This window comes from Cyprinodon variegatus, unplaced genomic scaffold, assembly GCF_000732505.1.
Source record: "Cyprinodon variegatus isolate N-32 unplaced genomic scaffold, C_variegatus-1.0 Scaffold588, whole genome shotgun sequence".
NCBI lineage: Eukaryota > Metazoa > Chordata > Actinopteri > Cyprinodontiformes > Cyprinodontidae > Cyprinodon > Cyprinodon variegatus.
The window spans coordinates 433,373-446,434 of record NW_015151041.1 but is presented as its reverse complement, the minus strand read 5'-3'; the positions used below and the strand labels follow the sequence as shown (position 1 = coordinate 446,434).

At 40.5% G+C, this 13,062-nt stretch overlaps 1 protein-coding gene across 1 annotated transcript in view; it reads left to right on the top strand.

The window, feature by feature from the left end:
* The window catches only part of LOC107095973 (myosin-10), an 82,941-nt gene extending 71,678 nt beyond the window's left edge, over nucleotides 1-11,263 (top strand). The window contains exons 27-42 of the mRNA XM_015392379.1: nucleotides 1,424-1,636; nucleotides 1,714-1,858; nucleotides 1,971-2,177; nucleotides 3,435-3,539; nucleotides 3,625-3,777; nucleotides 3,866-4,114; nucleotides 4,929-5,141; nucleotides 5,229-5,441; nucleotides 5,546-5,707; nucleotides 5,779-5,907; nucleotides 6,027-6,115; nucleotides 7,022-7,145; nucleotides 7,248-7,456; nucleotides 7,538-7,646; nucleotides 7,741-7,913; nucleotides 9,082-11,263. Coding sequence (XP_015247865.1) covers nucleotides 1,424-1,636; nucleotides 1,714-1,858; nucleotides 1,971-2,177; nucleotides 3,435-3,539; nucleotides 3,625-3,777; nucleotides 3,866-4,114; nucleotides 4,929-5,141; nucleotides 5,229-5,441; nucleotides 5,546-5,707; nucleotides 5,779-5,907; nucleotides 6,027-6,115; nucleotides 7,022-7,145; nucleotides 7,248-7,456; nucleotides 7,538-7,646; nucleotides 7,741-7,913; nucleotides 9,082-9,235 — 2,647 coding nt within the window. The 3' untranslated portion in view covers nucleotides 9,236-11,263. The remainder of the gene's footprint in view (nucleotides 1-1,423; nucleotides 1,637-1,713; nucleotides 1,859-1,970; nucleotides 2,178-3,434; nucleotides 3,540-3,624; nucleotides 3,778-3,865; nucleotides 4,115-4,928; nucleotides 5,142-5,228; nucleotides 5,442-5,545; nucleotides 5,708-5,778; nucleotides 5,908-6,026; nucleotides 6,116-7,021; nucleotides 7,146-7,247; nucleotides 7,457-7,537; nucleotides 7,647-7,740; nucleotides 7,914-9,081) is intronic.
* Nucleotides 11,264-13,062: the final 1,799 nt, after the last annotated feature.

Below are 13,062 nucleotides of genomic sequence, written 5' to 3'. Positions count from 1 at the left end.
TAAGATCCTCAATATGGGTACTGAATTTACAAGAAGGATAACTGAACCTAAAAATCATATGATAAAGGTAATTATAGAATTCTGAGAACCGTTCTAAGGAGCTTGGAACTTGGTGCTGCAGAGTTACATCATTGCAGACACTTCGTTCACTCAGGTCTTTGGACACTGAAGCCATTCAGAAGTGACTGAATCGCAGAGAGAAGCAGAGAGGGGCTGGCTTTGGTTCATAACTTCTGACTTTAAATAATATTGTTTTGTAAGAATGTGTTTGAGATAAAGTTATTTTACAATATTTGTTATTTTTTTTCTTGATCCTCCTTTTAAAGATTTTTATTTTATTTAGTTTTTTTATTTGGTGCTTTCACTTTAAAAACGTGAGAGAAATATGCTTCTACTGACTTTTATTGTTGAAATAAAAAGAAAAGCCACTAAAATTACAAATAAGGGTCTTTTTAGTAAATTGGTTGTTCCCGGCCTCCATATTCATCAAATCCTGACTGTTAGTGTCTTTGGAACCATAAATCCTGTATGAAGCTTGTCCTATATGTCATGATCGGTTTAACAAATCTGATCCACATCCAGAGTAACCACTCAGAGAGCACAGAAAAGGTTTAACAGGTTTATTGAAGGAGTGAACAGGAGTTGGATCTGGAACTCAGTGAGCTGGTGACCCGGAACTGGAAGTGAGAAGGGAAGTTTCATTGGTCAGTTCAGGTACACTTGGAATCTTGGAAGCTCTTAGATTCTGCAAGGTTGGGAACTCACGGTTGAGGGGGGCCTTGTTAGTCTTTGAATCCAGGCTGTGTGGTAAATCCAGAGAATGGTGCACACGTTGGAGGGTGGACAGGTTGACAAACGTTGGACCCGGAGGAGTAATGGAGGGGACTGTCACTCAGATTTTTGATGGGTACTTGAACGGAGCATATGGAGGTTTTCCCCTGCTCAGTGTAACTCGTTTTTTTCCTTCCAGGGGAGAGAAGGTCCAGGAATCCAGTAACACAAGAAAACTTCCTGCGGGGGAGCAAAGACAAAAAACTCTTTAGACTCAAAGAGAAACAAAGCTGGGTTAGACTCAACTAAACTAAGCTTGGCTAGAGTACCCAAAACTGGCAAACACTCTGGCGTCGGGGTAGTGACAGCCCACTGCTCAAATAGTCCTCCAGATAATGATCCAATGAGCCGCAGGTGTGAATTGAGGGACCGTGAAGACAGGGCACCTCCTGGTGGTGGAAAATGAAAAACACACTAACTGGATTCCTAACACTATAAGCATTTTTGTACCCAAATCTGCAGCTAATTATGATTCATTGATCATGCAATAAAATAAGGCTTATATAAATACATACGTTTGTCTTTGTAATATATTCGTTATATGCAAGGACAATGATTCATTACATACAATATTATTGTCTCTTCTTAACAGAGGGGAGGAAGAGATCAACCAGAAGAACAACGCTCTGAAGCAGATCAGGGAGCTGCAGGCCCAGCTGTCTGAGCTGCAGGAGGACCTTGAGTCAGAGAAGCAGGCCAGAAACAAAGCTGAGAAACTCAAGAGGGATCTGAGCGAGGAGCTGGAGGCCCTGAAGACGGAGCTGGAAGACACCCTGGATACGACTGCAGCGCAGCAGGAGCTCAGGTAACACCCGCAGTGATGTTTTCCATTCTTCTTATCCACCGTGAGCTTTCTCCTGACCCTTTCGCTGATCTGTTTAGAACCAAACGTGAGCAGGAGGTGGCGGAGCTGAAGAAAGCCATTGAAGAGGAAACTAAAAACCATGAAGCTCAGATTCAGGAGATGAGACAAAGGCAAGCAACCGCCCTGGAGGAGCTGTCAGAACAGCTGGAGCAGGCCAAAAGGGTACGAGACCTTCACACAATCAGGATTCTGATACCACGGTTTGATCCATTTACTAAGTTAATTTAAGTGTTTGACACCGCAATTGTTGTTTTGTTTTTGTTTTTTTATCTAGTTTAAAGCTAACTTAGAAAAGACCAAGCAGAGCCAAGAGAGTGCCAACAAGGAGCTGACCAATGAAGTGAAAACCTTACAGCAGGCAAAGACAGAGTCTGAACACAAGAGGAAGAAGCTGGAGGGTCAGCTGCAGGAGTACATGGCCCGAGTCACAGAGGGGGAGAGGGCCAAAGGGGAGCTGGCTGAGCGCACGCACAAGCTGCAGGTGACTGATCCAAGCTTCTGCTCTAAAGGGTCTTCATGCTTCCAGACAAATCTCATATAAAGGTTTCCTTCGTCATTACATGAGAAATTGTAATTCTTTGGAACATCTTCGGTTTCATGGGTCAGAGGTTCAGCTTCACTCTGCATATCACACACATCACAAACAGACAGGAAGCTGCACCTACCAATGCATTTCACTGTAAACATCATCAGGGTACAAATTCATCAAGAACATCAAGTTCGCAAAAAATAAAGCAAAAAATAAAGCTTTGTGCACACAAAGTTTTATTAAATTTTTTATAACATTAGGAGTTCATCACAACCAATTCAAAGTTCATTTGCATGAGTTTGCAGACCTGGACTCAGATCAGGACATCAGAAAGAAACACATTGACTGCCTTATAACTACTTATCATAGGCTACATTCAAACGCAAGGCATTAATGCTCAATCCCGTTTTTTTTGTGTGAAATTCGATTCTTTTGCGCTCTCATTTACATTTCTAAGAATATGCGGCTTATATGTGATCTCCTTTGTGAACTGCATTCACATAACTTAAGTGTCTCGGATGCGCAGTCGAGGACGCAATGACTTCACAAGGGAGCATGCTCTGTGTTTACAGAATAAACATGGATGGTAGTGCTGGAGCGTACATAAAGATCTTTCCCAACATCAGCCAGTGAATAAGCAACACAAAAATTTTAAAGAGAGTTGAAAATAAAGACTGCTTTCTGCATTATCGTCCGCCATGGTTGTTGTTCTTGCCGCTTCTTTAAAGCAAAACCTAGAATAGTGATCTTTGTTGAGTACTAATAGCATGCAGGTCGGATGAATGTGGCCTGGCTGTTCAATCACAGGTCGCATTTGAAAAGATCAGATCGGATTCAGGACCACATAGCCAAGTGGCCTGAATTGCATTGGAAAAATGTGTTGTTCAGACTGCCATGAAAAGATCAGATACAGGTCGCCTTGGTGCAAAAAAATCGTATTTAGGTAACCTCAGACTGCTGTGTGAATGTAGCCATGGAGTCTCGTCATTCATAATAAATTCTGAATTGATTTTGAGCAATAAAAACTTGTTGAACCTTTAATATGGATCCGATTTTATTACAGATATTCAAATTAAATCATCAAATTATGGACTGATCAATGATTCTTTAAGCATTTTAACTTTTTTGTTATTTTATCTTAACTGATTCAAAGCTGGTTTAAAGCACTAAAGAACTTTTTTTTTAAAAGGTTTCAATCTCTTCACACAGACTGAACTGGACAATGTGTCCGCCTTGCTGGAAGATGCAGAGAGGAAGGGGATCAAGACGGCCAAAGATCTTGCCGGATTGGAGAGTCAGCTGCAAGACACGCAGGTGATGTTTAGTAATCCAGATAATTTGTCAAGTTTCTTGAATCCTCTCCTTTTTAACTGACAGCAGCCAATTTATTTTTATGCAGGAGCTTCTCCAGGAAGAGACGCGCCAGAAACTGAACCTGAGCAGCCGTGTTCGCCAGCTGGAGGAGGAGAAAACCGCCCTGCAAGAGCAGCAGGAGGAGGACGAGGAGGCGCGCAAGAATCTGGAGAAGCAGCTGTTGACAGTTCAGGCTCAGGTAGGATGTGGTGATTCCTTGTCTCTGTTCCCACAGCATGCTAATTCCTTTTTCTCCTGGCTCTGATGGTATGTTTATGCGTTTGCAGCTGTCAGAGAGCAAAAAGAAGCTCGAGGATGACGTCGGGACGATAGAAGGCCTGGAGGAGACGAAGAAGAAATTGCAGAAGGATCTGGAGCTGTCCAACCAACGCCTGGAAGAGAAGACGATTGCTTTTGAGAAGATGGAGAAGACAAAGACTCGTCTTCAGCAGGAGCTGGATGATCTCACCGTTGACTTGGATCATCAGAGACAGATCGTCTCCAACCTGGAGAAGAAGCAGAAGAAGTTTGACCAGGTCACACCGAGTCCTACAATAATTCCCCTACAGTGCAATAAATAATCACTTATACATCAAACATCTTAAAACATTTTTTTGATTTTGCAACCAAAACTTTTCCTATATTTTGCCAGAACTATATTAATATTTTTTCCTTTTCCAAAATATGATCATTTATAAGCAATCTTCTGTTTCCAACAATGTTCAGCCTGACACCCTGCATAAAACCCAATGTTACTGAGCGCCCTTAGAGGTCGCTGTAAGGAGGTATTCTGATCAATTTCAAATGCAAACCTGAATTATTTTGTGATAGACGGGCTTGAGTACACCATTCCCACCACACCAAGCACAGTTAGTGAGGACAGCACAGGGGATTGTGGGATGTCTTATCCCTCATCTGGACTTGGTTTATACTTAACGAGTCCAGCAAAGTCCAAAATGTACTGTTTGTCTCACTTCCATCTGCAAAATAATTCAGGATCATAGCATCCAAAACAATTAGACTCAGGAGCAGTTTCTTTCCCAAAGCCTTAAAGGAAACCGTCTTCCTGCAACCAGACACTAAACCTCCCTGCAGGAAATTTAAAGAAACCTGGATTTTAAATTGCCCTGACATTTATTTTTACTCTAAATACAGATCGAAAACTTGACATACATCCTCCATCCAAACTGACTGAAAGCTGTTTTTGTTACGATCATCTTTTGGAAAATAAGCTTGGTATAGATCCTTATAAATGTAATCCTCTCATCTTTTTATGCATTTTATTTTTAGAATTTAGATCTTCTAAGCTCTATTTATAAATGAAATTATGATCCCTGGTTGGATCTGCAGATGCTGGCTGAGGAGAAAAGCATCTCAGCTCGTTATGCTGAGGAGCGGGACCGCGCAGAAGCCGAGGCCAGAGAGAAGGAGACCAAAGCTCTGTCCATGACCCGAGCTTTAGACGAGGCCCTGGAGGCCAAAGAGGAGCTGGAGAGGATTAACAAGCAGCTCAGAGCTGAGATGGAAGATCTGATGAGCTCAAAGGACGACGTTGGCAAGAATGTGAGCATCACGAAACTGAGATTTAATAGCATTTTGTTTAATTAATTCCTTTGTTTTACTATTTTAAAATCCTTTTGTATTTTGCAGGTCCATGAGCTAGAGAAGTCCAAGCGCACTCTGGAGCAGCAGCTGGAGGAGATGAAGACCCAGCTGGAGGAGCTGGAGGACGAGCTGCAGGCCACAGAGGACGCCAAGCTGCGTCTGGAGGTCAACATGCAGGCCATGAAGGCTCAATACGAAAGAGACCTTCAGGGCCGGGATGATCAGAACGACGAGAAGAAAAGAGCGCTGGTCAAACAGGTGCCAAATTAAATCCCAGTTATACTGAACCTCTAATCAGTCACGAATCCTACCTGCACTTTCCCTTAATCCCTTCCTGATGACTTTAATCCTTTCTGCTGCAGGTGCGAGAAATGGAAGCAGAGCTGGAGGATGAAAGAAAGCAGAAAGCTTTGGCTGTGGCTGCCAAGAAGAAGCTGGAGATGGACTTAAAGGATATAGAGGGACACATAGAAGGAGCCAACAAGGCTCGCGATGAAGCCATTAAGCAGCTACGCAAGTTACAGGTGAGGACTTAGATCCACGTCTAACTAAGCTGCAAATTTGTTACGTCCTCTGAACATTTTGTTTTCTTCAGGCTCAAATGAAGGACTATCAGAGGGAGCTGGAGGACACCAGAGCCTCCAGAGATGATATCTTTGCGTTGTCTAAGGAGACGGAGAAGAAACTTAAAAGCCTGGAAGCGGAAATTGTTCAACTACATGAGGTCAGACTAGCCTAATCATCAGGGCTCCTCCACAGCTCTCGTTGGACTTGTTGGAATTTTGTTAAATGCGTCTTTCATTGTGTCTTGGTGGGACTTCAAATTTTCCCTGTGCCTTTTAGGATCTGGCAGCTTCTGAAAGGGGTCGCCGCCATGCAGAGCAAGAGCGAGACGAGCTGCAGGATGAGATCTCCAACAGCACTTCGGGAAAGTAAGTAGAAACACCTGTTGTATAAAATTATAATATAAAATATAATTACATTTCTGTTTATACCATAGTTTTAGTCATAGTTTGACCGAAAACTCATGTTTCTGATGATTAACGGCACTTTTATTTTTTATACACTGCAAAAACAATCTAGAAATAAGTAAAGTAATTTAAATTAAGTGTAGTTCTCCTTAATTTTAGTAGGTAAATAGGATGATTTAACAATGGAATGAGTATATTTACTGTTAAAATAAGATAATTAGATAGTAAACATTTGAAATAAGACAATGTGCAGGTTAAGACTCTCCATCATCCAGGTCATAGTCATTTCAAAAAAAGAAAATTAAAAAAAATCCACCTTGTGCAAGGTTTTGATGGGCTACTGTATAAAACCTCAAATTTAACGCTATTCCTGACATTATTAATTGAAAAAGCTTCCTGGATGGGAAGCAAAATGTTTTCAAACTTGTAAACAAAGTCCAGTGGATTGTTTTTAAGTTTCTTTTTTTGGAAATAAGACAATGCAATTATTTTTCCTTATTTTAAATGTAAATTGTCTTGTTCCCCTGGCAAAGTGTCTCACCTCAAGAAAACGAATCCCTTATATCTCAATAGATTTCAATTTTTTGCAGTGTATTAGTGTTTGAGATACAAAAAGAAAGAAAATTATGGGTAATTATATCTTTTATTTTATTTTTAGTGTAAATTTCTTCTTATTACAAATAAATTGAATGGATTGCTGGTCTAAAGGAATAAAGCTGAGAAAACAGAATAAAAATCGATGAAACTCGTTTTATTAACAATAAAGAATTAAGCTAAACATGAAAATCATCTTGTAGAGTAAAACTTAGGTAGAGATACCAGTTATGTGTTATCTGTGATAACAGTAACATTTTGTTTGTCTGTCAGGGCTGCCCTGATGGATGAGAAGAGGAGGCTGGAGGCTCGGATCGCTCAGCTGGAGGAGGAGCTGGAGGAGGAACAGGGCAACATGGAGCTGCTCAATGACCGCTTCAGGAAAACAAACATGCAGGTTCTGTAGGAAGTTCTGGAGCTCATTATTGATCATCATAATTCTTCTCTACAAATAACGAACTTCACCTATTTTTGCTTTTTCCTCTTTCCGTTTGTTCAGGTGGACACGCTGACCACCGAGCTGAGTGTGGAGCGCAGCGCTGCGCAAAAGAGCGAAAACGCTCGCCAGCAGTTGGAGCGCCAAAACAAGGACCTGCGTGCCAAACTGAGCGAGCTGGAGGGTTCAGTGAAAAGCAGATTCAAGGCCTTCATCACCGCCCTAGAGGCGAAGATAGTGCAGCTGGAGGAACAGCTGGAGCAGGAGGCCAGGTAGGAGAGACATCTTAGTTTCACCTGGTCTATGCCGAGCACTGATCTGGCGAGCAAAGACAAATCTGTTCTTCACTAAAGGGAGCGAGCAGCAGCCAACAAGATCGTGAGGAGAACAGAGAAGAAGCTGAAAGAAGTCTGCATGCAGGTGGAGGATGAGCGTCGCCATGGTGATCAATTTAAGGAGCAGGTATGTCTGCCTCTGGCTTTGATGTGGATCGGTTTTTATAGCATACTTTTTTCCAGCTATTCTAAATTCAATACTTTTCCGTCCCTGTGTGAAGCTGGAGAAGGCTAACTCCCGCATGAAGCAGCTGAAGCGGCAGCTGGAGGAGGCGGAGGAGGAGGCCACCAGGGCCAACGCCTCCCGCAGGAAGCTGCAGAGGGAGCTGGATGACGCCACAGAGGCCAGCGAGGGCCTGAGCAGAGAGGTTCACACTCTGAAAAACCGTCTGAGGTAAAGTGTAGTTTTTAACTGAGAACATGTTTCCTTCTTTAGAAATGCAGAACGTTACAGTTTTTATCGCAGTGATGCACTTTATTTACTCATGTTGCTTCTGACTGCTTTGATTTGGGGCAAAATTTGCAGTCATTGCTGCAATAAATTGCCAAGGTTTCCACGCAAACCCTGTAAGTATAGAAAAATAAAAGCTGTGAATGGAGGAAAGTTTGACTTTCAGACTTTATGTCCTCAATAGAAAATAAAAATTTGATCATCTTAAATTTCAGTAGTTTCTTTTAACATGATTTTTAGATATTTTGTTAAACATCCTGAGTTACTCACCAAAAGATTGAAATGATTATTTCACTGTTCTTATTAGGCTGTAGATCTACTAATTAATCTGCAAGAAGACTGAATTTATGGAGGATGATAAGTCCCACAGTACAATAAACAAATATATGATATAGTTATATTAAATAATACAGACTTTATTTAATAGATACATATTTAAATAAATATTTAATGTGTCTGTACTGAAAAACATCATGAATTAAATTAAAATGTCACACATCCATCAAAGTCAAAGAGGCGGGACTAGAGCCTCTCTCATAGAAACCCTGACATCTGATAGGCTGCTTCTAACTGAGCGAAATAAGAAACCTTCATCCTCGTTTTCTTTAACTCTTTAGTAAATATTATAACTGAAAAGGTGGAAATAACTTCAAAAATACTCTATATCCTTAGTTTGGTCTTAAATACATCTAATAATCTTACAAGAGAGTTTTTTAGGTCTAGGGATGTGGGACCTGTCAGATCTGGCATGAATTCCTTATAATGCAAACATTTTGGAAGTTTTAGTTCAGGCATGCGCAAAGTCGGTCCTCGAGGGCCGCTGTCCTGCAGGTTTTAGATAATATTCATATAATAATCAATAATCAGCTGTGCTAAAGCACGGAATCCTCTAAAAGCTGCAGGACAGCGGCCCTCGAGGACCTGGTTTAGTTTAACCTGCTCCTCCACTGAATGTGATCAATACTTCAGGGCCAATCAGTTCTACCTTCCTATCAGAGCCTCTTTTGGGATCAGTTTTTCCTCTGCTTATCTGTTTTGCTACCAAATTAAATATGATGGAAACAATCCTGTTTCCTACTGATCTTTACCTCCACTCCTCTTCCTCCCACAGACGCGGCGGCCCCATAACCTTCTCCTCCAGTCGCTCGGGCCGACGCCCCCTGCAGGTGGAGGGAACCTCCTTGGACCTACTGTCAGACGACGAGCTGGAAAACAAGATCACTGACAACAACGCCAACGAGACGCCAGCCCCCCAGCAGGAGTAGAAGAACCTTCTCCTCTCCCTTATATCCATATAACTAAGCCGCAACAATCGTTCAGACTTTACCTGCTTGAACAGGGATCCTCTTCTTCCTTTATTACTTCTGGTTTTAATGAACTTTCCAACAATTCTTTTTTTAATATTTTCGCAAATGAGCTCCCATCCAATTTTAGTCCGAAGCTCTTTTATTCCTCGCCTATATCAGATATCTCATAGTAGACACCAGCATTTGTACCCCAACGCCCTCATTACTACTCCTGTAAAGTTTACTTTTAACAAGTCACCACTCTGTGTTTAGCTACAGAGCTGCAGGTGAAACCTTAGAAGCACGAAACCCTGCAGCTTTTAAACAGGAAAAGCAGAACTTGGTGGGCGAAAGATTCAGGTAAACAGCACTGCAAAATTTGAATTATCAGTTAGGAGTAGATTGTGATACAATACTTTGCATAATGGTTTTAGAAAACACTGAACATTTCCTCATTTTGTCACACTACACTTGCAAACAATGTATTTTTGCTGTGATTTTTTTGGGATTGCAGCACTAAGCAGGACGTAGTCGTGAAGTCCAAGAGATATTCTGCTGGAAGGTGAACCTCAAGTCTGCTGCAGCTGTATATAAGTCCATCTAACCCGTTTAGATGGACCTTTCAAAGTAAAGCAGGCTGCATACGAATGCACAGCACAGCTCGCTGTTATACACAGATTTTAATTGATCAGTCGCATTAAAATGCTAATTAAAAACACATTCAATTTGCAGTTTTAAGTAAACAAAATGTGAAAATGTTCAGTGTTTCTATGCATTTGTATAAACAGACACATCATGAATCTTTTGTTATTGAAATGCAGTATCTCGCAGGGGTAACTTTAACCCTCACATATTTGTAAACATTTTATCCCATCTTTAATGGGACGACACTGGAAAACAGTGGAAGTTAACCCCATGGTAGATAACTCATTAAGGACCTGATTGGAAGATGCTGCCGCACATAAAGATGCCTTAGACCATAAGATTGGTAACAGCAGAAACTGAGTTGCAGCTCGGTTGGCTGGCTCGGTTTAACAGGTACAGGCTCCACTCAGAACAGGCTTCATCATGGAAGACCAAAGAAGTTAAGTGTAGAGAAAAAAAAAATCTGTGAAATTTTCACTGCATTCAATTGGTCTGCATGACTGGTATCTAAGAAGGAAACCTCTAAGGATGACAAACCATAAAGTAGTTTGTTGAAGGCAGAGTTAATGTTGAGAATTACCGTAAACCATATCATGCTGTCTGATGAAACCAGGATCCATTTTTTGGTTCAGGTGGTGTTAAACAGGTCTAGTGATTACCATGTTTTGTAAAAGCAAAGCACGGTGGTGGGCGTGTCATAGTTTAGAGCTGCTATCTATGAGGCCCTCATACCTCAGACCTGTTCACCGAATGCATTCTTGGTAAACCCGTTTACCCGTTAGCTCTATGTGCAGGAGTGCTGCGACACACATTTCTAGTGACGCCAGAGGCGCGATTTTGGAGATTCCAGTGATGCAGCAGATGCACAACACCTGCGATGGATGCAAAGCAACAGTAGCTGGGATTGAAAAATCTAAATTGGGGACCGGATGCATCTGAGGCAGGTTGAAGCAGAGATCCCGTTTTATCAATCAAAATGGAAGACGGAAAAAATAATGTTGACACTAGATGAAATAAGGAAAGCCCCTAAGAGTTGTGTTTGGCTTTTAAGGAAATAAATAAAATTAGCTCTTAAAAAGACTATTAAATAATTTATCATGTCCTCCTCTTGTATTTCCAGTGAGAGGCACAGCTAGTCTATGCCCTTCTTCTTTCTCCAGTCTACCGCTTCTCTGTTTGCACTCACCCTAATATTGGTTTGTTAAAGAAACTAATAGTGGTGAGCATGCATCCAGACATAAGCTGTACTGAGGATCTGTGAGGCATCCTCAAACAGAAGCTGGAAAAATCTATGTATTTTGCTGAAAACATAAAGTTGGCTAAAAGCCATAAAGTGGATACCAGTAGGAACCTGTGAAGCTCCAGTAAACACCATCTCCAAACAAGTTAAGCCTGGAAAATAAAGGTGACCATGTGACTTGTTAAAACTTGGGTCAATTATTTTTTTTAATGTATGTGTGTTGATTTTAAGGAGATAACAAATTTGCCCTATTTTATAAGCTGCTCCTACTACTTTAATGTAGATCAAAGTGTCATATCTTTATTACTGTCCCATGGAAAGATGAAATTTAATACTTACAAATATGTTGGGGGTTTTCACACTTTTATGAGATACTGTACTTAATTCAGCTTAAAGCACCTTGTGAATGTGTTTAGTTGGGTCAGCTGAGCTGTAATTTAAGTCATCAGTTAGGATCGCTTGCTTTCACATGAATATGGAGCTGTGACTCTGTGCCGCCTTGTTGCCTCAGTGCTACATATCTTTGCTATTTCTTCTAATGCTTGACAGCAGGTCAGTGTTGACTCGAACCCGTTCAGTGTGAGTGCTAAAAAAAAACAGCAATTGTGCTTTTTCTTCCTTTGTGCCTTTCTCCTTTTCCTGAAGCTGCACATCTGTTTGTATCACATATATAATGTAACCAAGTATAATGTGTTGAAGGTATTTTTCTTTAAAAAATATCATGCATTTGCATATTTAATGAAATATTAGTTGCAACCCAGCGAATGTCTTCCTCCAGAGTTGTGTGTTACCTTTATAAATGATGTGTAAGCAATGAGGAAATCTTTGTAGACGGGTGCTATGACTTTTCTTATAGCTTTTTTGTACTCAAATGAAAACAATCCGATAGACTTTGACTGTATTTATATCTCTGCTCTTGTTTACAATACAAACTACATTCATATTCCAACTGCTCGGTATTGCACATTGATCCCTAAGTCCTCTGATTTTGATCACATCTGGTTATTATGATTTACAACACCCCATTTATGGACATCCCTGGTAAAAATGTGTAAAAAACAAAACAAAAAAAAACCCTAAAATAAAATATTTTATTCCAGTGTTATAATCTCACAATGAAACATTTTGAAATGTACAACCTTTAGGTTGAGTGATCACTAGTTGTTTTCTTTTTTAGCCATATCACTTCTGGCTCCTAAAGATCCCTTAAGGTAAACGTTATTGGAGATTTTTTAAATGCATTTGATAAATATTTTTCCTTAGGAAATATTGAAATTGTGATCAGATGTTTTTCAAAGTCTTTTTCATTCTACCATCACAAGCATAAATATATGGAGTGGTTACATCAAGATTTCCTGTTGCATTAATAATAAAACAAAGGATAGACAAGCGGAAAAGCAGTTTAGCATGATGCATGTAAAGGACGGTGGTGGCTGTGTGATGCTGTGGGGTTTGTTCCTCTTTCAAAAATCAGAGTTACAACTTTTTTCCCTTTGGTATTATAGGAGGGAGATCCAGCTATCAACATGAAAATTTTATTTTACTGTAAAACTGTTTAAGAATCTTTAGCAAAGGCAGCAATAGATTTTCCTCATTATAATTCTCAGCCCGTTAGGTTATTTCTCTGTCTTAGAAAAGTGTCAATCATGTTCAGCACAAAGAATCCAGATTCTTGGGGAGAAGTTTTTCTTTAATTCTGTCTCATCAAGTAAATCTGATCGATCAGAGCTGGATTGTCAGGTTGTGTGAAAGTGTTTGAGGACCTAAAATACAGAGACGGACGCTGAGGTGGTTTCTTGCAAATTTAATGCAGGATTTAAGGCAACAGAAGAAAAGATTGAAAACAAAATACAGAAAACCAACAAACCAGGAGCATCAGGGAAAACACATATGAGGAGCCAAAAAACAACAAGGAACAAGC